We start from the raw sequence: 27906 nt of genomic DNA, 5'->3' as shown, positions 1-27906 counted from the left end.
TCACCCTAATAAGTTTATTATATTCCACTGATTGTCTGTATATAACCATCTTCATCATCTTTACACAATCTACAATCCCATCAACTACATTGTACATTGCAATAGCTATAAAAAAGTAACTAAAAGGTGACAGAGATGACACATGTTTAGTCAACAAACTTTTATTAATTAGTTAAGGGATACTAATGCACAGGTAATACAACAAGTTTGGGAGAAAAAATTGTAACAGTTCAGACTCAAAGGAGGTGTTGAATCCTCCAATGTTAGGTACTATACAGCTTAATTTCAGATATGGAAATCTTTAATACATCATTAGTCTCATTTAATTTGTTACCTATATACCATAAACAGTTATGAGCTACAACATCATCTCTTAAAACTCATCACAATGACCCCAACAACAGAGCTGGATGCCATTTCCTGCTTTTGAACTAGGTAGCATACAAAACAAACCACCAAATAAAAAGTGTAAACTTCTTCAGCTGTCTAGGGGAATTTCTAAGGAATAATCTTGGTTTTGGAAATAACATTGCTGACAAAGGGAAGACACTTGAGCCTGCTGTTTCCCCAGGTACAAAAGTCACACCACACACAGTCCAGGTAACTAGAAAGCTCCAACAACACTCCTATTTCAAGCCTATTTCATGGTATAGTAAGTGCACTAAATACAGAAACAAACACACATACATATGCCTTGTTGTCCCATACTGAATAGATAATAATAAAAGGACTCTCTCAATCCGTTTGCCATCATGTACTGAAAAAGCTCAATTTATGTGCATCGTCAAAATGGATCAAATAACAGTGTATGCCAACACTCAGGCCTACAATGTTGTTTGTGGTCTACAAAGTTTCTCAACCTTTTTTGTGTAGATTTCATCATATGTAAAAAGCATTTTTTTTAAAGCAAATTAATAAAAGAAGGGGAGTGGGAAAAAAAGCCATACAATTTCGAGAAGACACATCGATATCAAAATATCAGCAAGCCAACAAAATCAGCTAAATATGGTGTATTGCTGTACTCTCTAAACATGTTGCAGTTAGCTCACACTGCGGGATAGATATGTGTTTTCCACATCATAGGAAGACAGATAGTAAAGGGTGTGATAAAATATAAAATACCCACTGTTAAAAGCAGTGCTAAACTATCATATTGCAACACCAAAGCTCGTCAGGTAAACACAGTCAATGTGACGTCATTAATGAAACGAGTAACAAGCAGCTGATGAACTGATTCTGTGCCACAGCATAACACTCAAAAGTGTTACTATTTCTGACATCCAGTCATTACAAAAAAAGGTGCTAACTGTTTAATACACACACACACACACACACGCACACACACAAAGTCTGGACAACTCATATTGAAAAGGTCCGAGGACCACTCAGTGCTTGTTCATCTTATCCTCTCTGTCATCTGAACCCAGGTAGAAGATAAAGGTCCATCCCCATGACAGAGACACGTGCATAATCATCCCCACCTGAATTAACTCCATCAGTTGATTAGCAATGGAGGAATTCAGATTGAATCTTTGCGTTACGTTATAAAAAGTCACAGCGTAGGAATGAAACCACCTGGAAAAACACACATTTCAAATTCAATGTTTCTTGAAAATGTTCTGCTGACATCAGTGCTTGATTTTAATGACATTGACATTATGATGCAAAATTCAGAGGACTTGCCAGTAAGGATAATATGGACTTGAGTGAGTTGTATCAGGCCCTTAAGGTAGAGTGGCAAGTAAAGCACCCTTATTATCTCACCAGAATATCCTCACATAATTTTATCCAAAGCTATCAGATTGCTATCTAAGTAACACACACCATAGAATATAAAATAGATTTATGATCTGTATTTTTTTAAGCAAGCAAGTCGTTATTTTCATGGACATAAACTTCAAATATAAATCAAATATTCATGGAGTTTTAATTTGCTCAAATTGTTAATACAACTGTGGATTCAAGTATCTACTTTCAACATGTTAAAGTGAAAATATTCTCTAATCTTTTAGATTTTGAAAAGTCATTTAATATTTTGTTTATATATTTATATATTTTAAGCTAATCTAACATTAAGTGGCTAAGCAGCCCTAAACTTCAATAAGACCAGTTATGGCTTTGTGAGGTGAATCATAATTATACCATTGCGTTGGATTTCAGATACAATATAGAAAGTGTCAGTCATGTTGCTCATGACAAACTTAGTCTCTTTCTCTAGTTTACCACCAGAGTTTAAAAAAACAAACAAACAAAAATCCCACTCCTGCACCAGACAGCCACTAGGTTAGGGTGAATAGTTCTGGAGTGCAAAACTACAAGAGGGGAGCAGGAAGGGTTAAAGGTTAAAGTGCAAGGCAATAACTTTGAGCGTTCAAGAATTCATTCATTTACATTATTATATGTGAATCTTAATTAGCAGTTTTTCTGTTTAATAAAAGATTATTATCCTGGACCTCTCTAGAAAAGATAGTATATTTTTAAAATTCCCTCCTCAGCTTTGATTGAAGCTAAAGCAGTAGCCAAAACGTGGCCTCATCATTTGATTGTGCTGCAATGGTGCAACAAGCTTCACACAGAATTCTTCCTCCTGTCAAACATTTAGCTTTGCTAGACCGATTTTAGAGTGTTTCAACATTTTTTTCCTGGTTGTTTTTTTTTTTTAAATTCAATTAAACGTGTCTTTCTATTTCTAATAGCAACTAAGTTGCAGTATGCCTTACAGATGAAAATATCAGTCACTTTTCTGGGTATTCTGCATCTCAACTTCCGTGTAAAACCAGTCTGGAAATAATCTTTTCACACTTAATTATGGTTGTCAAAGCAGATACTGTTCACAGTCATGTGAAAAAAAAATCCTTGGAAGTAACAACTGTAAAAAATAATGTGAAACATGAACAACTTACAAACATTTTAGCTTATATGACATTTGCTTATGTAAAACATGAAAAGCAAGAAACAATAAAAGTCAAACTAGAAAAAAAACTATATTAAAACAACATTGCACTAAAGCACACACTGCAAAAAATTCTGACCGCTTATGATCCAGTTGGATGTTTCAGGCTTGGAAATGACGGATGGCATCATTGCTTTGAGTATATAGATATAGATATAGATATTGTTCATGTACACAGTACAGTATATCTGTGAAAAAATGTGAAAACACTAGCTATTATTAAATGACTTCACCATGCTAATAGAATATCCTTTTTAAAACCTCTCAAACACAACACAAATCTTGCAGAGAAAATGACTCTCCATTGGTATTTAGAATACTAACTCTGTTTAAAAAAAAAATCTATGTTTAGGTCAGGACTTTGATTACTACTGACACCCCTGCTGTGAGTACAGAAATTGAAAAATGTGCCTTAAATGGGAGACAAAAGTGGAATGGGGAAATAAAACACTACTGTTCTGAGTACAACAGTATACACATTATCTCGGGGGGTTCGAAACCAAGATTTGAAGACTGGGTTTTACTTCATATTGGTTGATTTTTGGCTTTCTTCTCAGTGCCAAGTTCTTGTAGCGCTAGAAATGTCTTTAAGCTTCCTGGCAGATATTTAAAGAAAGAATCCTCTTGGGCTCCTAGGTCAACAAAAGCAGAGCTAGTCGGACAGTAACAGCCTCTTGGGTTTGTTTCTTCTGGTGGCGGAGGGAATTGGCTGTCTGTTTTGGCCTGAATTATCACTGTCCGTTGGGTCAGGGAACAGAGTTGGGGGCTGTGCTGTGCCAGAGAACAGAGTCGCGGCAGGGGTTGAGTTTTGGGTGGTAAGCGCCTCAGTTTTTGTTTCGAGAGGTACATTCACAGGGGGGCGCTCTTTTGGTTTACGGCCCCTCTTTTTACCAGTCGTGGCTCCGTTCCTCACTTCGGCCTTTATCCCATTGTTCTCTGGGACTTTAGTTTTGCTACTGGACACAACTTGACTGGCAGCTGCACGGAACCAGTTCTAAGACAAAAAAACAAACAAACAAAAAAAACAGTAAACCAGTCAAGATCCAAAGAAGGCAAACAAGCAGAATACAACTGCATGTGTATACATTTTTCTTTCTAAATAACTGTATAAACCACCATGTCTGAACACCAAAGGTTAATGTTAACTGGGGACAAGATGGGGATGTTAAAACCGAAAAACAAAGAGGCTTTTTTATAAGGAAAAAAAAAACTATGTGTTATCTTGTAACTAAAGTTGTTGTTAGTGAAGAGAAAAGATTAGTTCAAGGAAGATATGTATAGACTTGTTGAGTGCAAGAGTATTATGACAAGGTTAATGTGCAACCTAGCTGGTTTTACCCACAGACAGTATAACAGGTGGATGTAGCCACCATGATGTCACTCGTTAGTTTAGAAAGTCTCATTATGAAGCCTAAAGTGTGTGGCTTCACTGTCTTGGTGTTTTGAAACCGGATATGACATGATTGACATGTCGTTAGAAAGTCCTCCTATCTGGCTGTTAAAAGTATAACCATAATGGACTTAATGTTCAATTCAAGTTCATTACTGTTACCACGTTGGTAACCTGCCCATGAATCTTGTGTTAATAACAACATCATAAAATTTCATGGCAGCAGGAAGATACGATCTGTCCTACAGTTCACTCAACCAAATTATTATAGACTGGTTGACTACTATTGCCAAATGTGGTCTGCACATTCTTCTTCATACACTTTTCCACAACAATTCCCAGTGAGTCCCAGTGACCAGCTTCTTAGTGCTCTTTTCGGTCATATTGGCAACAAGTCTGATAAAATAAACTGGATCTAAGATTAACCAATGCTGTTTATTATTTTATGACGTATTACCAGAAATGAAATTTACTAAGTGGGTCATGTTAATGGCAACCTCTAAGTTTATACTGACAGTGACCCACCTGTGAGTGTGTCTTGCTAATATGGTATTTGACGCCACTCTCCGAGCTGAACTCCTTCTGACAGATCAGACAGGTGTACTTCCCCATTTCGCCACCACCCTGTAACAAACACACACACCAGAAATGTTGCTAGTACCTGGTTGGACACACTTAAACTTTCCCCTGAGATTTTGGTCTGTGTTAACATGATATCATCAAATGTTTGTTCTTGATTTGTGGGTAACGGCATCATCTGGTGTATCTCCTGCTCCACCACATTCCAAAGGTTCTCTGTTGGATCTGGTAGTTGTGGAAGACACCAGAGTACACTAAAGTCACTGTTTGGTTCAACAAACCAGTATGAGATGGTATGACCTTTGTTACTTGGTCCATTATTACGCCAGCTGTAGTCATTAGATGACAAGGACAAGACAAAGGGATGGTCATAAAGTGATCGAGATGGTCAGCAACAATACTCAGTCTTTGGAATTTATGACACTCAACTGGTACTAAAATGTGCAAAGAAATTATCCCTCACATCATTACACTATCTGAACACCCTGAATTGTTGACACAAAAGAGAATAGATGCATGTTTCTATGTTGTTTATGCCAAATTCTAACTATACCATAGCCTTATTTGCCCATTCTTGACTGCCATGTGGACAGAAATGTTCTTTTTTAAAATTTAACAAACCATCTTTACCATGTCCACCTGTTCATATGCCAATTTTCTGCCTCATGACTAATAAGATATTTGCTTAGATAACCAGTTTAAGGTTGCTGCAGAAGGTGCAAGTTAAGAACCCATCAAAAACCATACCCTGTCAGCCTTTTACAGCAGGAGGGTGTTAAAAACATATTCCAAGTTAAGTTTTTATTTAAATAAGCTTAAAAACATATTTTGAGAAAATACAGCTCAAAAACAAAATCTTGGTGGATTCTGATAGTGATCAGGGCCATAGTTTCAAACGCAGAGGTGAACTTACGTGCAATGAATGCCGATCAACCAAAAACTCAGGTTTCAGAATGTTCGGAAAATATTTACTATGCTTCACCCTGTATGATGTCAGTGAGAAGGGATATCCTTAATATGAGCGCAGCAGCCCCTCCCAACATTTTCTTTCCAGGGCACAGTCAATCTAAAAAGGCTTGTAGTATACAGCGGATGAACTGAGAGACAGCACAAAAGCCCAGTATACCCCCCCCCCCCGCACGTATCATAGTAAATTGCTAATAATACAAAGGTACTCTAGTAGAGAGTGAAAAATCGTTGAGATGAGTTGGAAATGAGCAAAATAGATCCTGTTTTACAAGTTATACAAGATCATGCTGTGATTCTAATACTTCCTGCTTTCTCTTCATTTTGTATCTTTATTTGTCTTAATTTTATTTGAACTGTACCATCAGATTCCACTTCCTTTTGCTTAAGATAAATTTTTTCAGTTTGAGTGTATTTTTGGGATGTCTGTATTGGTTTGTTGGAATATTACTGTATATCCAGTAATATTCTCAGACACTGAGTTTTGCAGTAGTGTGGATTTGTACCTTGCTGCAGTTGGCGAGATGGGCCTTTAGTCCTGACACGCTGGAATAGACAGCTTCACAGTTCTAGAACAAAGCAGAAACAAACAAGGATTAAACACACTGACTTCGTATTTATGTTACACTCAACGTTAAGGCAAATCCCTTTTGTTTTGCTCAGATATTGTAGGTTATTTTTTGTACATGGTGTATTTGTATATTCTTACTTCGTTTGTGCAGCAGATGAAGCCCTTCTCCTTGACTTGGTTTTTCCAAGCCTCTAGAAGCTCTGGGCTGAAGTTGGGGAGGCCAGGGCGGGTGTAGTTTAACTATGCAGAAGACAACTTTTTTTAATCTATCAGTATTCAAGTTATTAATATAATTCTACAGTGTAAAAAAGTGGATGTAACATAAAGGATTTTTTAAATCTGCTGATGGAGTTTGTGTGGAGCCTTTGCATGGCCTTTGACCTGGACTGCTAATATACTGTATTTACTGTGGTCACCATGTGCACTTAATGCATCCAAATTTTATTCCTCACCCTCTTGCTGTCAGGAACCAGGTCATCCTTGATGCGGCGTTTTGTGCCCCAGTCTTTAGCCAGCTCATCCTCAGCTATTTCTTGCAGGTGGAACACCGCCACCTGAGCTGACCGCCGTCTCACCCTGCCACTGGGGGTCCTTTCAAAGTCCTCCCCCTGTCTCTCAATCTGTGCTGCTTTTTGTTGATCTTGTTCCTGCTCCCTTTCCCTTTCCCTGTCTTTCTCTCTAGCGCCTCTGTCCTTCTCCTTAGGATGGCTGGATGGGGCTTTCTCTTGCCACCGTTTCCTTTCAGTTTGGCTTTGCTCCTTCTTACCTCCTGTTGGAGATTCTTCAGAGATCACCTGAAGGAACAGTAAGACCTTTGAGTGAAAATATAGGAAAACTTTAGGTACTCATTAAAATTCAATAAAATGTGCTTGTAATCAGCATAAAATGAAAAGAAAAAAAGGTTCATCTCTTATAACTGCTACTACAACCCTCGTCTATGATGATCTCACCCTCTCCTTGCCAGTGTTGTTGTTGGTGTCAGTGATACTATCCATGAGGTTGGTGGTGGCTGCGGCTGTCATTGTGGTGGTGATGGCCGGGGAGTGTTCGGTGCGTACATGGTAGTCTCTGCCAGCCTTGGAGCGGTAGCTTTTTCCACAGTGCTGGCACAGAAACACAGGCTTCGCATCGTCAGAACACTCTCTTCCACAACGCTGCTGGTGATACTGGTAGCCCATCAGACTGGAAAAGTGGGCTGAACAGCCCTGTATTTGTGTACGTGTGTGCGTGTGTGTTTGTACACAAAATGTTTGTGTGATTGAGTGACGCCAATGACAAAAATGAGACAGAATGAAAACAAACATTAAGCAAGAGACTGGGTAAGTGGAACAAAGTGTAGTTTTAATGGAACTCTGCATTTGGTCAATACTTTGTGGTTAATGTTAAAAAGACAGAGAAAACAGGAGAAAGATGCTCATTTTTCAGTGTGAAGACATGTCACTGTAGAGTTTATTCTTTACAGCTCTTTCTATTCTTACTCTCTCTGCCTTTTGCACTCTAGTGTGAGTAATGCGAAGCAGGGTGTTGATGTGATTTTGGGCAACATGTCAAGAACAAGGCATAAAGGAAAAAGAGAGGGAAGAGGGAAGGAAGAGAGAGAAAGATAACAAGAGAGAGAGAAAGAGAGCGAGAGAGAGAGAGAGAGCGAGAGAGAGAGAGAGCGAGAGCGCGAGAGAGAGAGAGAGAGATGTAAAAGGAGAAAGGCACAAAAGAAGATCCTGAGGACAAGAGAGAAATGAAATCAAAACTAGCAGATGACGAGGGACAGAAATGTGACATAAAATGAAAGACACAGGAAAGCAAGAGTAGTATAGAATGAGAGACAGTAAAAGAGGAAAGGACCAGGTAAAAAGAAGAAGTGCATACCTCACTGGGACACTTGATTCGTCCCATTTGTTTGAGCACTCGGCGCAGCCTTTCCCTCTCCTCATGCTCGTTGCCTGTCTGGCCTTCACTCCCTGAGGGCTGAGGGGGAACAAATACACTATCATACCACCACACACCCCACTTCCTCATGACTAAAAAAAAAAAAAAGCAACCAAAATGTGTTTTCTATCTCTGATGTTCACACGATGCCAGGATCATTAAATGGTTTCCTGGTGAGGCTGTTACTCAAGGCATGTTTATGACAACTGTCAAACTCGTGTTTTCGCTCGCATGTTGGTTGGTGCCAAACACCAGCCAAGACCAGAACAACAGATGGTAGGGCTGCCAGAGATGGAAAAGAAATGCAGGGGACTGGAGAGAGAGTAGACTAACTGAGGGATCCCAGCGGAACACATTTAATGTGCTTTCTCATGTGTTAACACACAGAGATGACTGACACACAACACTACAGTAGCTTTCTGTAAAGGTAGGAGGGAGATACCACTTGAGTACTTCAATAAAGCTACTGCAAAAGCCTGAGGGTAGCAGGACAGGCACCAGCAAGCCTTTGATATACAATGACAGGGCCAGCAACAATGAAACGACATCAGCTTGTATTCTTAATGCTTCTATCAGGGAAGGAGCAAAAGAGCAAGCGTAAGAGAATGAGGCAGCACTATCACAGTAGCAACGCCAAGGTCAATCTCAGTGGGTGACCCCTGTCCTTCTGTCAGCCTGCTGCCTTTCCCACACTGCATTTGGGTAAAGCCACATGACAAGACTTACAATATCAGAGCAATGGTCAGTGAAGTCTCCAAGTCATACAGAAACCAAACACAGTAACACAGCTTACATGAGACTGAAGTGCAAATCGGTTTAATATAGAAATATTAATAAGAAATTCAACTTATTGCAATAGTGCTGGACAAATTAACATATGTAAACTTAACACCTCTAATAAAATGTATGAGCAAAAGCTTTTTTTTCATTATATGCTCATTTTTCTATTCTATGTTAAAGGACACTGTACCAAGTGATTCACAAATATTGGAAAATACATTAGTTCAACATATTTGCATGAACAAAAGTTCTGCAGATTTGTCGGTGGAACACATGAGTGATGAAAAAAAACTGCTTTGCAATTCAAAGGCACCAAACACTGGTCTTTTTGACACTTTTGAATGAATAAATGCCTTAACGGGCGACCGTGGCTCAGGGGGTTGGGAATCGTATCTGTAACCGGAAGGTCGCCGGTTCAATCCCTGGGCTCTCTGTCCTGGTCGTTGTGTCCCTGGGCAGGACACTTTACCCTACTTGCCTACTGGTGTTGGCCAGAGGGGCCGATGGCGCGATATGGCAGCCTCGCTTCTGTCAGTCTGCCCCAGGGCAGCTGTGGCTACAACCGTAGCTTGCCTCCACCAGTGTGTGAATGTGAGAGTGAATGAATAGTGGCATTGTAAAGCGCTTTGGGTGCCTTGAAAAGCGCTATATAAATCCAATCCATTATTATTATTATTATTATTAATATACAGTGTATCCAAAAGCACAGTTGTAGTAGTGCCTACTTCCTTAAAAACATGACTCTAAAACCGCTACAATGTATAACATTGTATACATTGTAGCATTAATAAATAACATGATTGATACTGTAGAAAAGTACTTGTCTTACTGTAGCACAAAGGAAACGTTTGTATCTAAACAGAAAGAGGGCACGTCATACTTCTAAAGACTGATTTTAAGAAATGTGCTATCTCCTCCTGATCTTTCAATTTCCTGAAATTTAAAATTCATTGGAAAGTAAAAAGAGTGTGACACCAGTCAAACCCACAAGCTAAAAAAGCCTTCTTTAATAAGGAACTACTTCAAATCTAGAGCACACCAACACACAAACAGAGATTAACACAATAACAGCTTTCATTCTGTCACAAAAGTTGTAATTATCTAATCAGAAGAACAGAAACAGCAGAAGTTTAGATGTGTAGGAAGGCTACCTTGTGCAACCTTTAAGCATTTTATTCTTAACACGCACGCACGCACGCACACACAAGCACACACACACACACAAAAATAATGCACTAATGCCTTTTGCTCGGCTGGACTGGAATCCCGCCAATAAGGTCAGGACACAACAGGTCCCCTCTGAAGACAAATGGCAGCATCAAACAGTTTAACTTGGCTGACACAGATGGCACGGTCATCTATCAGAGCCCTTAATCTAGCAAACATTACACAGCCAAAGCCTGTTAAACACATACACATAGATTACCATGTATTTCATATACTATAACCATACGCATTCACACAAAAACACAAACACACATGCCACAAGGTTTGCTGAGTGTAGATTCATTAATCTTTTATAATACTTTTTGAAACGGGTAGCTTTAAATTATTCAGCAAACTTCATAGTGGCACCACTGCTCTAATGCAGGAGTGTCATGATAATATCTTAATGAAGCTCTCTGCTGTCAGAGTTAAGACAGCTGCAGAAAGAAATGTGAGCACTTCACTGACAGGAATACCAATCGCCAGTTCAACTTTACAATCACGATTTTTTAGAGACCACAAGATCAAATTTTGAGAGATCATCATAGCATCTGACAATACTTTTGTAACTGATAAAATTATAGGATAGAGTATATTTTTTACTCTATACGTTGATGCATATAAATAGATGGACATCTGCTGTGTAAACCGATACTAGCAGAAATAAATGTAGGATTTCCATGCATACTGTCATGACAAACCAAACTATTAGCATTCACTTTTCAGTTCTTTGGTGTTGTTTGAAACTAATTACCATGTTCAGTGATGATCTGATCACCCAAACCATCTGGACTCATAATGAGTCATAGAAAAAGGAGCAAAATCAGTCACAGGGTGTCATTTTTAAGTTTAAAGTCTTTGAAACCGGTTTACAAAGTACAACGTCAGCGAATTACCTTGCTGTTGTGCTCAGCCATGGTGTGGTAGTTGAGGCCGGCCTTGGACCTGAACTGCTTGTGGCACTGCTGGCACTTCAGGGCATCCTGGAGCTGCAGGGGTTGAAGGCCAAAGAAGAAGCTCAGATAACATTTTTCTATGAGAGGAAAATAACCCACTCCTGCTGGCTTTGCTCTTTATTGAATCCATCAGTATAGCAACATTTCATCTGTAACCTAATAAAGTTTGTTACTAGTGCATATTCTGGTCAAAGTAAAAGGCAAGGGACACATTAGGAACCTTAAACCCCCCCCCCCCCCCCCCACCCCAATTTATCACATATCACAACTTTGTTGTAGCTTCTCTCCTCGCCTCAGTATTGATTTGGAGACAGAGGTGTCTTGATGGTGAGTGACCCAGTGGTAATGTGATGATTCTGTCATTGCTTAACAGCAGACTGTCACTTTAATAGAGTCACACAGGCCACTGGGCTAAGGAGCCATTAAAACAGGCTCCAGGAACACTGTCTTTGAGGGCTGAGGCTACTGCAACACTCAACCTCATTCATCCACTAGACAAGCTTGACATAATACAACTGAAATAACCCTTTTTTCCCCCCACGCTTTAGCCCATTACACACTATATTTTCAGTAGCTTACAGGGCCCTTCCCTTCCCCTTTTATGATCATACATAACATTATGACCACTGGCAGATGAAGCAAATAAAACCGATTATCTCTTTATCATGGCACCTGTTAGTGGGTGGGATATATTAGGGGGGCAAGTGAACATTTTTTCCTCAAAGTTGATGTGTTAAGTGTAAGGATTTAAATGAGCCTGAGAAGGACCAGATTATGATGACTATGAACATCTTCAAAAACTGCAGCTCCTATGGGGTGTTTCTGGACTGCAGCAGTCAGTATCTATCACAACTGGTCTAAGGAAAGAACAGTGGTGAATCAGCAACAGACTCATGGGAGATCCGATAGCCTTATTTTCATTATCTTTACTAGAAAAGGTTCCCAGGCTCCCCAGTTTTAACGTATTCAGTGCACAATAACCACAATGCAAGGCTTCTTCAAGCTGAGCTTTACAGCTCCAGTTTGTCTTTGAATGCTACTACCAGCAAAACAATTTTACTGGTTTCACAGTTTGCTCTAACAGCTGTTTTGACAGCGCAGCCACCCCGCTCCCATTCTGATGAACAGATGCATCGACTACTGACCTTTTGACAAATCTCCATGTGTTTCTTGAGGCCATGGATTGTTTTCCTGGTAACGATGGAGCAAGTGGGACACACCACTTCACCTCTCTCTGAGATTGCTCGCTGCCACTGAGTGTCAGGAACAGCTCCTGAGTAACATTCAGAACACAGTACTGCTTTGTTATTTAGCCAATGAAATTACACTGGTATGATGTCCTTATGTGTCAGCAATCTAGATGATCAGTAAGCACTTACGTTTTTAGCTTCCCAAAAGTGAAAGATTGCTGCTTTCTCAGTTTCATATGACTGAAATGAATATCCATGGGGTTTTGATAGTTTGAAGATAAATTTTTTGTCGTTTTTGTCATATGCATGCATATCTCATTAAGATTTAAGAAATGCTCTTTGAAGAAAACATGATGCAACTTATAAAAGTAATAATTATATTTAACTGATTAATAACTATGTATGTTCTTCTACCTACGTGGGGTTTCTCCAATTACTCTGGCTTCCTCAAGTAGTCCAAAGGCATGCATGTTAACTGGTTAACTGGTAATTCTAAGTTGGTGGCAGAGTGATCAGTGTATTTTCTAGTTCCAATTCTAGTTTCAGTTATTTTCCAGAATGGATTTCTCATTTCAGTTTAGCATTTACTGTTTGAAAATGTATAGTTTTGGTTTTCTTTTAGTTAGTTTAAATGTTCAAGCATGTCCATCAATGCCCAATCAAGGAAGCTATAATAACATTTATACCAAACTATACCTAGAACTAAGGTTACTTTCGCTGTATTTATATTTTAATTAGTTTTTCAAGTTCACTATTTTTTAAAGATAGTCTTAATTTTTTTTATACATTTTATTGTTATTTTAGTCAACTAATTTTTTTCATACCTAATTTTAGTTTTTAGTTAATAAACTTGGTTGGCTGTAGGTGTGAAGTGAGCATGAATGTGTTACCTTCTGTGTTAGCCTTATGACAGCCCCCCAAAACCCTGAATTGGACAGGTAGATACGAAAATGTATAGCTGGATGGATGGATGTGTGGATGGCTAGATAGATGGATGATTAATTTAAAAAATGTGATCTTGGTGTTCACCAGAGCTTGTTGTGGCCGAGTCTTTTCTAGAGGGCTGACCTGACGAAGGTCTTCTCTGAGCCTCCTCAATGAACCCACTCCCCTCTGGTCTCTTCACACGGCCTGCCTTCAGCTTCTCCTCTACCTTAGTCATACCTACAACACACATGTGCACACGCAGACACACACATATACACAGACAGTCACGCTAGTGATTAAAATTCAAACTGAAAGTATAGAAGATAAAGTGAGAAATGCGAGTGGGACAGATGTAGGGCAAACCAAACAAGAACACGATACTAAAAACAGAAAGTTGATACTGACTATAAATTGAAAAAAGGAGGCTGAAAATGGAAGTTGTTTTGAGCTATACCAAATCAATGACAAGCAGACTAAAAGACAGCAAAAGACAGCGCCTGTGAGCTGCAGATGAACTGTCTGACAAGTGATAGTAAGTAGTTTACAGCCCTCTGTATGCTATATGAGTCACTGAGCATTTTCAGCATATATGTGAATGAGACAAAGAAAGGCTGAAAAAAATATGCGTATGTAATGTGTGCTTGATGTGTGAGTCACTGATTAATTTAGCCAGATATGAGACATCTCTACAGTTGCTACATTAGCACTGTGTAAAAAAACAGCACCATTGATCAGTGGCAGCAGGGAGCAATCTCAGTCACTTACATAACTAATAATGTCCCTCCTCCCAGCAGTGGCACATTTGTCCACTCTGGAACTCAATATTTAAGTAAATTAGCAAAGGGCTCCTAAGGTCTGTTGTAAATCAACCAGCATACAAAAAAAAAAAAACTATTCTGTCTCATATTTTTATTATATCAGTGACATAGGGCTGTGCAATATGACCAGAATCTCATATCCCGATATAAGACATCTATCGTCCCGATAACGATATAAATCACAAAAATGTAACATTTTCTGTAAATTCTGTGAATCTCGGGCAGCTTGACTTGCGTGAAGTGTTTCCAGCTGCGCGTCATGTACCTGGTCGAGTCGAGTATTTTAATCGATGCATGAAACTATACATTTTTAGACATAAGTTGTAACGGCCGCCGTTTTCTTTGTGAGTATTTATTACACGGCGTGCTGCGGGGAAAAGCCTGTTCTAACGTTTGAATCTAAGATTTATTTTTTAGCACCTGGCGGCTCTTTTTTGCTTCTCATCCGTAAATAATCTGCTCTTTCACGTGATTCAGTTTATTTTGAAAAGTCTCAACAGGACCTTGAGCTTTATTGTGAAAGGTTTATGTGGAAAATAAACAAGCGGACACGCGGTGGTTTTACCGTCGCTGTTGCTAACGACAACGCATAAAAACAGGCGCTTGTCCGTCCGTAGTGTGGTTATATTAAATATAAGAGAAAGAGAGAACTTTAAGAAATTAATATAGCCACTACAGTGACCATCAAAACCATGAAAAAATATTGCCGTAAACAGTTTATTTTGCAACACCACGAAACAAACGATAGCGTAAAATGAAACAATAGATGTTTTTATATCGTCATCCGATATATATCGTTATATCAAACAGCCCTACAGTGGCATGTGAAATTACATCACAAAATTCTTTGTCATGCTCAAGTTTTCACTAAAAAAACCCCCATGTTTTCCTTTTAATAAAAGGTATCTACCTTTCAATCCAAAAGTTCCAGATATTGAGGGCTGTTCTCCAGTGAATTTCTTAGGTGTTTTCTGCTTTCGTCCTAGTGCAGGAGGAAAAACAGTGCATAATGGTTATACAAATATACTGGAGCATATAATTGAGAACATTTCAAATGGCATGTTGAAATCTTACTGTGCTTCATTCGCTCTGGGTCTTCGTCAGGAAAAGAAGAGGGAAGGCTGCCCCCCTCGCTTTCACTTCCCCCTGCATCAGATGACGTGCTTTGGGAATGAGATTGCTGGGAGTGAGGCTGGACTGGCAGGGTCTGGTGAATTTGTTGTGAAGGCTGGCTGTGGCTGTGCTGTTTCCTCTCATTTTTCTGGTAGGCCAGCTCCCCATTCTGAGAGGGTGTGGACACTTCATGGGTCTTTTTCACTTTGAAGAACACAGGAGAGGGGGGACTGATCTCCATGGGCCTGAATTCACAGAATGAGACAGGACAGTTTTAGGCAGTTATCTTTAAGTGACTCAATCTGGTTAGGAATTTGAGCTATATCTCAGTCACCTTTTCTTAGCGCTGGACTTCACAAAAGTCTTTTGAAGCTTAGGTTGCTCGTCCTTGGTTTCCATGCTGACTCTCTCTGGGTGATTCCACAGTTTGTGTTTCTGCAGACGCACCTTTGTGGCAAACACGGCCTCACAGTAGGGACAGCCATGACTCAGCTTTTCAGCTACGGTGGCCTGGATGCAGACATACGAAGAGGAGATTCAAAGTGAGTTCTCTCCCTATCCAAAATCTAATGACAGTGGGTAGCTGTTACAAAAAAGAAAATACCCCCCCCTCCCCCCCCCCCCCCCCCCCCCCCCCCCCTCCAGCTGACTTATCTTAGGTTTTTGAAAAAGCCTTAATAATTGCTCAGGTTTGTAATAAGGCCATTATATATTCTCTGGAATTATTAAACGGTGCCCTATTGGATGGGTTTCTCCTATAAAATGGTCCAGTGCTACAAGTCTACTCTGAAGCATAAAGGTATAAACAGCCTTGTGGCAGGAAAGAGCAGAGGCTAGTGACTCACCCCCGGGCAGCGCTGATAGTGGTACTTGACGCCATAGATGCTGGGAAACTCTAACCAGCAGCCTGAACACGGACATTTTACCCTGGAGTGCCGCTTAAACTCTTCCTTCCATTGTACTATCATATGGGCCTGATCAGGGGTGAGGAAGAGAGAGTTGAATCCACGCCAGATTTATTGCTATATAGCACTGTATATTGTGAATATTCATGGGGAGCTGCCTACTGTGCAAGAAAAATGAAGCCCACTTCAAGTACCCACTCATTTCAAAGAGAAATACTCACAGGGATGCTTCTCAGTTCCTGCATTTCTGCTTTAGGACGACCTTTCCGCTTCCCCTCTGCTGGCTCATCACACACTGGACCTGGCAAAGCGAGAAAGAAAGCCACATCAGAGCTAAAAACAATCTACTGCCAGCACTTCATATCCATAAAATAAAAAATTCTGTAATACCTAAAATCCTGAAGTTTCATTTGGAACTTCTTTGTTATTGACCTAACAAGCCTAGTTATATTTGACTTGGCATGTCTAGATATGCTCTTGAGATATCACAAAGAGATTTAGAAGAATAGATTTGTATTCACAAAAACTGCAAAATAAGTATGAACACTAACACTTCTGAAGAAAAACAAATAAATGCAAAGTTATACAGTGTTTAGGTTTAACTGTGACCATTGTTCAAATGTTAGCCTCTTCTGTGGAGGGACACAGAATGGATGTCCACGATTGTGTGTGTAAGTGAGGGAAAAATGAGGCAGCCTGGGCAAAGGCCTTATGTAGAGCCAAACAGATCAGCTATAAATCGCTAGTGCCTGCATGGACCTCTGACACAGCAGACTGCAGACCGACTGCCTCAGCTCTCTATGTGCTCTCTATTGCTAATTCCCTCCATCTCTCATGCTGCTGCTTTACTTCTTTCTCACCCCATGTCTACTTTTCTCACTTTTCTTCCCTTTCTTTGCTCACACCCTTTCCAATGTCTCTCTACGGTTCCACTGGCTCATCACTGCTCTCTTCTTGGGTGCAATTAAACCTCCACACTATCAGCCCTGCACTCTATTCCCTCTATACACTGCTCCTTGAAGAAGGAGAGAGGGAAGGCGGAAAGAGCTGAAGATGAGTGTATGCATGTGGAAGAAGGGGAGGGGGGTTGACAAAGGAAGAAGAGGAGAGCACAGGATGTTGAGGAAGAGAAGAGAATTGCAGAGGTGGATAACTCTGATTGAGCATAACACTGAATCATAGTGCTCCAGGTAGCTGTACTTTGCTCTACAAAATGACATCTTTACATGTTCTCTCAACTTACTCTGCATTAATCTGACAAGACCCAACAGCAACAGTAGGAAAATAAGTAAATAATAAGCAGGAAACAAAGACGCTTCAAGAGATGCTTCAATGACATAAAATCTATTTACAGTAGGGAAGATGGTATTTTGTTGTGAAGTGGAATGCACTTTTTTTTTAGATCTCTTTCACATCACCATAACATTTTTTTCTGCTAACTATTTTCTTCTCCTGCAAATTGACAAGCCAAGGCAGCATGCACATGCCTGGTGCTGCCCATTTGCAGCAGGTCCCAAACTGGATCAGAGCACACTGTGTGCCTACCAGGATTACAAAATGGTTGGATAATTTTTCATCAGATAAATGAATTGACTTAATGCCATCATTTCTCTTAAAAACAAACCCCCCCCCCCCAAAAAAAAAACAGCTTGTGTTAGCAAAAGCCACCCTTTGACCCCCTCAAAAACAACTCTCTATACCAGGGATGTTAATGTGTATAAGAAGCACACGAGGACTAACCTACTATGGCCTCCCCTGCTCATTTCCCTTCGTGTTTTATTACACAGTATCAGCTCTCTCCCTTTCCCTCATTTGTCTTCTTTTTACTCTCTCAGTTGGGAAACAGAGATACAAACATATGTAGGCAGATTATATGTAACATTTTACTTCATACTCACAATAATAAGGTAGATTGAAAATAAAGCAAGACTGAATAAAATGTAATAAGAAGTAGCAAAGCAATACTGACTGTGTTTTGGAATAGTTGATGACACAAGGTGTAAACACACACATCAGGGCACACTGACACGCAAACAAGTACACAAAACCATTACTACCGAGTGTGAACGAGATGTGATTGCATGGATATGAGTGTATTAATATTCTCCAGGCGACAGAGCATTTCTCTATTAGCTGTCTGGGTAGCAGCTGGAGAGGTGATGCAGTCGGCGGTGCAGCTCTTATGCTGAGGAGGAAATTGAGCATGCATTCTAATTCCTGTCTTAGAAAATAAAGGTCTTGTAAAAGAAAGGCATAATTAATGAATTCTGCTCTTGGGAAAGATATGTTCTTGTTGCTATGGGAATAAGATCCACTTGTCTTAGTTACCATTATCAGAGGCCTCTTTACAGCAAGCAGAACAATTAGGCCCACATGCAGCAGGCTATAGTGCAAACAGGCAAAAATCACACTGCAAAGCCACAGCAGTGCACATGCTGGCAAAAGTTAGAGCAAAAAGATTTTTTTTTTTAAAAAAAACATGATTTTCTGGGGTGAACTGTGCACACACAAAATGTTTTTATACATTTTACTTTGTTTGAAATGACTATGGCTAGCACACTTGTGCTCAAACATTCAGGCAATCACAACCATTGTCTTGGTAGGAAACAAAGCAGGTCTATTGTGGCAAATCTAAACCCCAGTTCTCAGGCGCAGACCATAGGGATAAAACAGCTGTTCAACTAATGTCAGAGTGTGACTCGCTCCCAGCTGTCTGCAACTGTTGCAGCAGACTGGTTAACACTCACAGAAGCGAAGAGAATGGTTAACACTGACAGAAGAGAAGAGAAGAGAAGAGAAGAGAAGAGAAGAGAAGAGAAGAGAAGAGAAGAGAAGAGAAGAGAAGAGAAGAGAAGAGAAGAGAAGAGAAGAGAAGAGAAGAGAAGAGAAGAGAACCAGGAGTGTTGGCAGCTGTCTAATGATCTCAAATAACCTCTGAGTTCTCCTAGCTACGCCTGCAACTGCTCTCCCTGAGTGCAAGGGTTCACACATTACCCACAAATGTACACACACATATACACACACAGAACAGTCATTTGTTTTCCTTGACAAACAGTCACACAGGAGCCTTTGTCTGTGCCTTCACAGTTGGTTTTAGACATGCTGTAGTTTAGAAAGACAACACACAAACAACATCACTCACCACTCATGCTACTTCATGAAAAAAAGACAAGACACAGTACTTCCTCAATCTCAACAGACGCTAGATGTATAAACGAATACACCTGGACTCATTGCAGAGCAAACGCACTAGCAGATGACTGTACAGCATGTGCAAGCTGTGCAGCTTTTATAGTGAATGCAACCACAGGACTTTACTAACATCTCTGTTTCTGCTATAAATTTTTGTCTATTGTGCTTTAACTTCTTCTTGCTTACTGTTTCCTTCCTTCACACATTTGATTTAGCAACAGTTCACCGCTTTTATACAAGCACACGCACATATTTATATGCTATTTTACATTATGTTCTCTCATTTCCTCCCTCCTTCTTTCTTTCTGTCTCTCTCTCTCTCTCACACACACACACACGCACAACAGTTGTTCCATTTATATACACACCTCCTTTTGAAGACGTTCCTATATTCCCTCACAGTCAGGCCTGATTCCAGACAGTGAGTAAGGAGTGAGGTGGAGCAACACCAGACAAGTCTTACTACCCTGATACAGCTAACTGAAAAAAAACCCCAGAGTCTCAGTGAGTCTGGCTCTCACTTTCCATCTTAGTCTTTCCTCTCTCTATCTCTCTCTCGCTCTCTCTCTGTCTTTTTCTCCCCTCCCTCCTTTCTATCTCTTGCTTTGTGTAACCATCTGAGCTTAATCTTTTACATACATCCACTTGTTGAAAGACACAAACATTTAACTAATCTGTCAAAATTCATTATTTTTTTAATGGAAAGGAAACAGCAATTCATCAGTAGCAATGTTTATAAATCTGTATAATTTATAGAGCATTGCAAGAAAACATACCTTTGCTCTGGGTTGCCTTAACTGAAAAGTGGACACAACCACAAATAAAAGGTGGAGCTCCACTGGTTTATTTGCAAAATAAATTAGAGTTCCTGTTGGCAGCAATCTAGGAAAGGACCAGAATTTGAAAGTAGATGTCCCGCCTTCCACAGCTTTTCCTTCTCTCTTCTGAGCCCCATTCCACCCTGCCAATTTGATATGTATGTGTTGGTATGTATTAAAATAATGCCAATGTTGACTTACGGCTTTACAAAGAAATCAAATCCAGCTTTCCTCTAAGAATGCCCTCTCCTTAGCCCACTGCACAGTGGGGTGCTTTATACCCAAACTTTTTCTTCATACTATGCCACACTATTTGACTGTTCTTTTCCAGATAAGATCAGATTGGCCAAAGTTTCCCTATCATGGGGCAGAACAGAGCCGAAAGCAGTTGCAGGAGTAAAAACTCCTCTTAGACAACTCGATTTATAATATGCTGATAGGTTACTTTTGGATTTTTGTCTAGTGGCACCACCTTCCTATTTGTTTCACCTATTTCCTAATATTAAACCATTCTGAGTGCTGGCATAGACTGTGGCATTTGCTATCACTTGCATTATTCAGGGAGAGTTGTTGGTCCAGTGGTTAACATTGTTGCCTCAAAGCAAAAAGCTCCTGGTTTGACACCACTGGTTGACTGGAGGTCTTTCTGTGTGACATTTGCATCGTCTCCCTTTGCTTGCAAGGGTTCTTCTCTCAGAGCACTACGGTTTCCTCCCACCACCTAAACACGTTTGGTTAACTGGTGATTCTAAATTGTCCATTGGTGCGATTGTGAGCTTGAATGGAAATCTGCCTCTCTGTAATAGACTGGTGACCTGTCTGGGTGGACAGCTGGAATAGGCTCCAACTATGACCCTGAATTGTGCAAGTGTAAGAAAATGGATATATAAAATAATTACATTTATTTCTATACTTGCACTAGTCACTCAGTCTTAGTGAAAACAGTTACACTGGGAGATTCTTCAATGTCCTAATGAATGCCAATTTTTATTGCCCGCAGACTTACTGTATGGGGAATCACTTTGTTTGAGAGGCCAGGGATCACTACACAGACATGTGGTAGAATATCAGTTTACTTCCACCACTAAACCACACGTAAAGCAGCCAAGAATAGAGCTCAGGCTTGAGATTTCTGCTACATAATCTGGTGACTCATTGTACCTCAACAGCTTCTTCAGACCTGTATTGATTTTACAGCCTTCCACATCAACAGCATGCTTCATATTATTGGAAACTCAATGAATTACTTGATACTTATTTGGCCCACAGCCAATGCCATGTTTAGTGACATCAAATCGCAACAGTTTTAGATAAAACCTGAGGGATAATGGAGAACTGACCAATCACTGGGGAGTTTACAATTGATGCACAGCATATACAGACACTTGAAAAAACAACAACATAATAATAAAATAAGCCTATGCAACAGGGCATCCAGCACTTTATATGTGTGCCGAGAGACAATGCCTGCTACAAACTGTTTGCAATACCCTCCTTATGGACAGTGACTCACCAACTCAATCTCTCTCCTCTCCCATTTCCCTGTACTCGTTCTCATCAACCATCCACAAGTCTGCCAAGTGAAGGTGTGACAAAGATGTCAAAGGACTCTCCTCAAAATGAGGTGTAGCATCAGGCTGAGAAAAGCACCAGAATTCAATTTCTACCCAAAAACAAACAGTCTCAATCTATAGCTTTTTATTGATTTGATATTTTGTTATTTTACTGATTTGATAGACTCAAGCCATTAAGAGGAAGTCCCTAGAAAATGTAACAAATATGAAATGTGATTAGAGTGAAGACCAGAAGTGAGGGTAACGGTTGGGAACAGGCTGAAGAAGGAATGGGAAGTGGCAGGAATAGTGAGGTTAAGTCACTGCTAATACATAAGCAAGAAATAGTTGAGGAGGCTGAGGAAGAACAGAACAGTGAGCAATGACAGTCACGTCTGGACAACAAGTAAGTGAGAGAAAGCTTGAAAAAGCAGCACATTTAGAGGAAAAGCAAGAGACTGATGGACGGATACTGACGCAGATATACCAGGTCAATAGAGAGCAACTGTGGACCTGAAAAGAAGGTCCCCACAGCAGGGTAGACAAGTGTAGCATGAGAACACACATGCTAGGGCAAACACAGGCACGAACAGATGCATAAACATAAACACAAACAAATGGCACCAAATAGCACATTATCATTCACACACAGCCACAAGCATAAAACTTATCACGCTCTCAGCTCCCCTCCTAACCCACTTATGTTACCATACAACAACAAATCTGGAGCGCTCATCTCCTCTTACACAGAACATGCCGACTGGATAGTGTGTTCTGGGGTCAGAGAGGGTAAAGAAGGGGGCGGCCTTTCACACATCCAGGTTTTACTTATTTAGACTTGGGTTAACGTTTGCTGAAAGGTAACTATTTTCAGGGCCTACAGCACTTGGCAAAACAGCATTAGTTCTATATAAATAAAAAAATGACTTAGCTTTAGAATCAAACAAGACATTAATAGGAAACATCTTGAAGCACAAAAGAGAGAAACAGCGCGCAAATCACCCTCAAGGACCACATTCTTTCCTGTGACTTCTCTGGTGTGGCAAGGTGACAGCTCAACCACAACACTCTAGGAAAGCACACAAACCCAGGTTTTGTTGTCACATATGAAGGCACATAGTGATTTCAGGAAACCACCAGTACAACAGCCAGACGGGATTTCTCCGCTATTACATCATGCAAAGTTTCCAGCTGGAGATTTATGGGCCAACATGAGAACTGATAACGCAACATAACAGTCCAAACTCTCCATGGACATAAAATGAAAAATGAAGAAGTAACCAGTGGGATGAGGGCAGATAATGAGGCTATCAGAAGAGCACACTGTGTGCAATGAGCATGGACTGAAAAACCTTCATAGGGAGCCTTAGATATTGATGCCTTTGTTTCCCCAAACTGAGGTTCATATCCCCCCTGGGATAGACAGGCCAGTGCCAGGTTCATTATATCACCACTGTAGCATTTCTCCTTATCATAACATCTATAAAATTTCTAAATAATAAGTTAAGGAGACTGAAAATTGTAAAAGATTGCTTGGTGTTTGAAACACAATTTGGCACAGTCAGTCAGTCAATGAATATCTTACTGGTTTATGAATCATATTCCAAACTGTACAAAATTTAACTATATTCCTAAAATGGAAATGTAGAATTTCTTATACATTTCCCGTGTTGTATGTTATGTCTATATTCATCTTCTTATTGGTCAGTACAATCTACATGTGCTCCAGGATTAGATCTGTCTCTCTCCTTGTGGTTCTTAGAGAAGATAAATCTCAACCAGCTGGCAATGTTACCAGCTAAGCTTCCTTAGACATAGTGGAACATAGATTCTTATCTTTTGTGCCAGAAGCTATTCTTAAAACAGACAATAGCACAGACTTGCAGTATCAAACATGATCTAAATACTACTGGTATCACTTAGAAGCTCAACATAATTGCAAGTCCGAACAGATCAAGTGTAAAAAGAGAAAATGAAATAGACACACAGAAATAGCAGAATCTTAAGTAACCTGAAAAAGCCCCATAAAAACCAGGGCCAATCCATCACCTGTTATAGTATTACTTTAAGACGCGCGCACACAGTAAAACGCGCAGTCATCAGAGTTATTCATTAGTGAAGCTAAGCCAAAAGTGTGTATCTAATCTCTTGTCTTTAGCCTAACATCGATCAGAGCAGAGCCCAGCACAAACTTTCTGCTGATTGATTTATAAACTCCTCTTATTTACTGAGTAATAAAGTGTAAAAAAATGCCCATAAAACACAAAGCTTTAAGAGGCTGCAGAGAAAACCATTTCATTCAAAAAACAAATGTACTTCAACAGCAAAAACAGCCAATCAGCTGCCAGACCCTACACAATGAGAAGTTGAGGAGAGTGTTTTATTTCTAACTATGGGAAGATCTTGCAGACAGTCATAAATACATGAAAGATCATACAAGAAAGATTTTAGTAAAGGGATTCCACACTTTTTTTGTACCATGTGTCGCCGAACTCTCATTTCTTGCAACACAAGCTTTGCATTAATAACCACAACAAGCAAACATACACAGAAACACATGCATGCACAACAGTATGAAACTCTGGCCTACAGGGCTGAATAATAACATGAAAAGAAAATAAACCGAAGCACCTAGTCTAGTGTTTGTGCTCTGTGTGTCTGGGAATGAGAGGCTATTTTGTAGCAACCAAAACAACTGGGTCATATTAGAACAGCCCCATTTTTCCAAGCCTGCCTACCGCTATTAACAAAGTCATGATGATCTACTGGTTATTGGATTGAAAAATAATTCCCCAGTCTGGCCCTCTCTTTCCAAAATCTTCCATTTCCATCCAGATGGCCTGGGGTTTCACTTGTGTCAGTGCTTGGCAATTCTTGTTTGTTTGCTTTTCTCACTGTAAAGCAGTCTCAGGGAAATTGCTGGAGTTTCCAGGCTCTACTGTGGGGTAGAATTACACTGAACCTGAAACCATTGATTTCTAATAAAATATAATCCATTCAAAAAAAAAAAAAAAAAAAAAAAAAAAAGCAGCTACAGAGACCCCTGCATGCATGGTATGCTAATCAAATCCTTGAGAAAGCACACTAAAGTGCACTAGCTGGAATTACAAAACTTTAGCCAATGCAAACCTGCTGGATCTAAGAAACAAATATGCAAAAACGAAAAATTCAGTTGTCATATATGTGTTAGTATGTCATGCTGTATGCACCCAGTACCTACTCTTCACACTGTATCGCTTCATGAACTTCATCCTAGAATCAGTCCAGGAGCAAACTTGAGTCATACCAACAAAAGCTGAACTCACACACTGTATTCATTCAACAAAATGTAGCGGCTCGTCACTCACTATGTTTGCTGTGGTTTTCAGGGCTTGACATGGTTCTAACTTGCTCCTGGGGATGTCCATGCTTGGGCGTTCGGCCCCTCGACAGCCCTGATGAGGACAGCTTCCCAAGCTTGGGCCCACTTGGGCTCTCCATGCCTGCAATGTACAAACGAGGGGGTACAAACACACAGGAGACATAGCTAAAGGTAATATCGGAAATGCTTCTGCTGCTCATTAATCCGAATCCATTGTTTGTCAAAACATTATTAGCAAAGTCTGCTGCATCAATAGCGTGTGCTGATGCTGTCTCCTTGTTCAATAATGCAGCTTCTTTATGTTGGCCATCAGTGCTATTGGCCTGAAGGTTATCTGAGCGCAGGCACACGTGTGATAATGAGGGTGTGACCTTCCATGTTTTCATTTCAAAATCAATACTCTCACTCGCACACTAACTTCATGCTCTGCCCATTAGACAAAAGGTGAGTCAAAGAGATGGTGGGGATACAAAGCTACGCTCCTGAGCAGCTGTGCAAGCTTTCTTTACTATGAAAACCAGCGATCTCTAGTTCAGGTCAATTGAGATACATTACATCTATCAATCCCGATGCTTATATTGTACATGTCAAGTTCAGACTCTCTGTGCTTAAACATCATTCCCCATCAGGAAGGAACAGCCTTCTGAATAGAGGCTGACAATTGCTAATTATGGTGAGTGGTACTGATTACAATCCAACATGGTTTCTCTTAGCACACATTCATGTCACTCTCCTAATGAATTACAAAGCACACAAAGGGTCACTCAATGGGGGCCACTCGGTGTCCATTTACATGCTGTGCAATTCACTGCGTGAATACCACAGAGATAAAGCGTTCACAGTAGTTGTAAAGTTTTGATGATTTTGACTATAAAATGCACGGTGAACTTGCTGCAGGGTGCAACTTGATGAAATCTTTCACACATTAACACTAGGCATCTTCCTTTTCCGGTATGATGTATCAGAGCATGAAGAGATGGGCTACAGATCAGCTCATAACTACTTAAAATAAACAGGTGGTGAGAAAGATATGGCTGATTGATGGTGAGTCTTACTGTGCAACCCTGTAATAATTATGTAGGATAACCCCCTTTTAGATTTGCCACAGTGTTTCAACAGCATCCTCCTAATAAATAAATAAATGAATAAATACATTGCAGCTGGGGTTTTCGTAAACGATTAAATCTACATGTAAACACAAACCTGCTACAGAAACTTTATTACCATATACTTAGCTAGACACAACAAAACCCCGTGACACCCACTCACATCTCCTCTCACAATCTGCTGAGAGACCAACCTAGAAATAAGTATTTTAACACCGCACGTGGCACACGGCCACGCTGTTTGACAACTACAACAAGGTCTGAGTTGCCTATTTATGTGGTTAACTAAAATAGTGCTCTACTTTCTTCCTCCTCCCCGGCCACACCTACCTTAACTGTCGAGCAGTCACCCAGCACCAGAGCCCGGGTGGCCCCGGGTCATCCACGTGAGGTAGGAGGAGGTCAGGGGCAGGAGACAGGCACCAAAGTAGGCGTTTTTTTTCACCAACGTTAAGTTACATGGCAATCACACCTGCTGTGCGTCAAGGAGCGGTCAGGTTGAGCTTGGGGGGCCTGAAAGGAAGCGGACAGTCGTCACCGTCGTCCTGTCCCCCCCAGTCTGCAGACGACGACCAGGTGGACGGTAAAAAAGAGCAGTGCAGGAGATGAGAAATTATAAATTCGTCTGAACATGAAAAGAAATCCAGGATACTTTCACCTTATTTCCAGCTTCCAATTGCCTTGCCCCCCCCTCTCGTTCTCCTTTCGTGCATTAATATGTATACCACGAGGCACTTCTCCAACCCTTGTCTTCTCGTTAAACTCTCCAAATTAATAGAAATAGCCAGGAAAGACAGAGCCCTCGACTCCTTGAGAAAAAATATTAGAATACGGGATGGTTTATATAGGCAGTGAAGCAAAATGGCGACTTTATTACGAAGGAGGAGTAAAAAAAAAAAATCCTTGCGCTGGCTGGAGCTAAAGGGAGGCACAAAAATATGTTTAGTGCAGTAATTTCGACGGCTGTGAGTCTGTTGGTTAGAGTAAAAGAAAACGAACGAAAACGAATCAGCAGAAGCGCCAAATCTCGGTCGGGTTTGGTTCACTCCTCGCTCCTTACCTCGGGATTATTCGTTTTTTTTATACGGATATTATCTCGGCGGCCGTGTACAGTATTACAGTAATGTGTGTTGGGTCATGCGCGTATCCACTCCACCTTTGACAGTTGCGACTACAGTCTTGAGGCAACTTGCAAACTCTCGCGTTATTATTATCAATTTTCGAGCTGAATAATAGTGGGCTTTCTGGCTAATAAACTCGCTGCAATACCGGCTCGTGCTACTCTTCCGACGTAACGGCGCTCGCTCCTGACGACAAAAAAAAAAGGGTCAGGGCTTAAATTCCGTATACAAACCCTTAGCGAATTATTTTAATCTAGCTGCAGCCAAAATGTTCTTCCCATGTCCTCCCGCGTAGCCGATAACGGCTTCTTGTCCAGTCTGTGGCAGGCTGTTCTAGCTGTCATACCAGGCCGGTGCTGTAGTCACTGCAAGTAGCTCCCTCCAAAAAAAGCCTCTGAAATATCAAGTATGCCTATAATTTAGTAAGGCTATACATAAGAGCAAAAGGCTCCACATAAAAAAGTGAATTATTAAT

The 27906-nt window shown here is 40.4% G+C and overlaps 1 protein-coding gene across 10 annotated transcripts; it reads right to left on the bottom strand.

Annotated features, from left to right (window-relative positions):
* Nucleotides 1-145: 145 nt before the first annotated feature.
* Nucleotides 146-27656, bottom strand: znf512b (zinc finger protein 512B). Of its 10 annotated transcripts, none has more exons than XM_076877946.1 (18): nucleotides 26969-27656; nucleotides 26641-26869; nucleotides 25191-25325; nucleotides 16502-16581; nucleotides 16221-16349; nucleotides 15710-15885; nucleotides 15337-15620; nucleotides 15173-15244; nucleotides 13547-13681; nucleotides 12473-12600; nucleotides 11268-11360; nucleotides 8326-8424; nucleotides 7410-7664; nucleotides 6912-7271; nucleotides 6598-6699; nucleotides 6395-6457; nucleotides 4869-4967; nucleotides 146-3947 (listed from the first exon to the last, which is right to left on the bottom strand). In XM_076877946.1, the coding sequence occupies exons 3-18, from the start codon at nucleotides 25321-25323 to the stop codon at nucleotides 3606-3608; spliced, it is 2550 nt and encodes an 849-aa protein (XP_076734061.1). In that variant the 5' UTR covers nucleotides 25324-25325; nucleotides 26641-26869; nucleotides 26969-27656; the 3' UTR covers nucleotides 146-3605. The 10 variants fall into 10 exon arrangements, with proteins under 10 accessions (XP_076734061.1, XP_076734062.1, XP_076734060.1 ...); XM_076877947.1 differs by having other exon boundaries at nucleotides 26641-26823; XM_076877945.1 differs by having other exon boundaries at nucleotides 26641-27656.
* Between the last annotated feature and the right edge of the window lie 250 nt (nucleotides 27657-27906).

The sequence above is a fragment of the Maylandia zebra genome, linkage group LG20, assembly GCF_041146795.1.
Source record: "Maylandia zebra isolate NMK-2024a linkage group LG20, Mzebra_GT3a, whole genome shotgun sequence".
NCBI lineage: Eukaryota > Metazoa > Chordata > Actinopteri > Cichliformes > Cichlidae > Maylandia > Maylandia zebra.
The sequence above is the reverse complement of the archived record's forward strand: the minus strand, read 5'-3'. Positions and strand labels throughout refer to the sequence as shown.

Coding starts and splice junctions, on each gene's coding strand:
- znf512b (XM_076877945.1), bottom strand. CDS start 25,323: ATGGAGAGCCCAAGTGGGCCCAAGCTTGGGAAGCTGTCCTCATCAGGG. Junction 15,886..16,220: donor ACTATCAGCGCTGCCCGGGG/GTGAGTCACTAG, acceptor GTCTGCATCCAG/GCCACCGTAGCTGAAAAGCT. Junction 4,968..6,394: donor ATCTCGCCAACTGCAGCAAG/GTACAAATCCAC, acceptor TGTTTGTTACAG/GGTGGTGGCGAAATGGGGAA.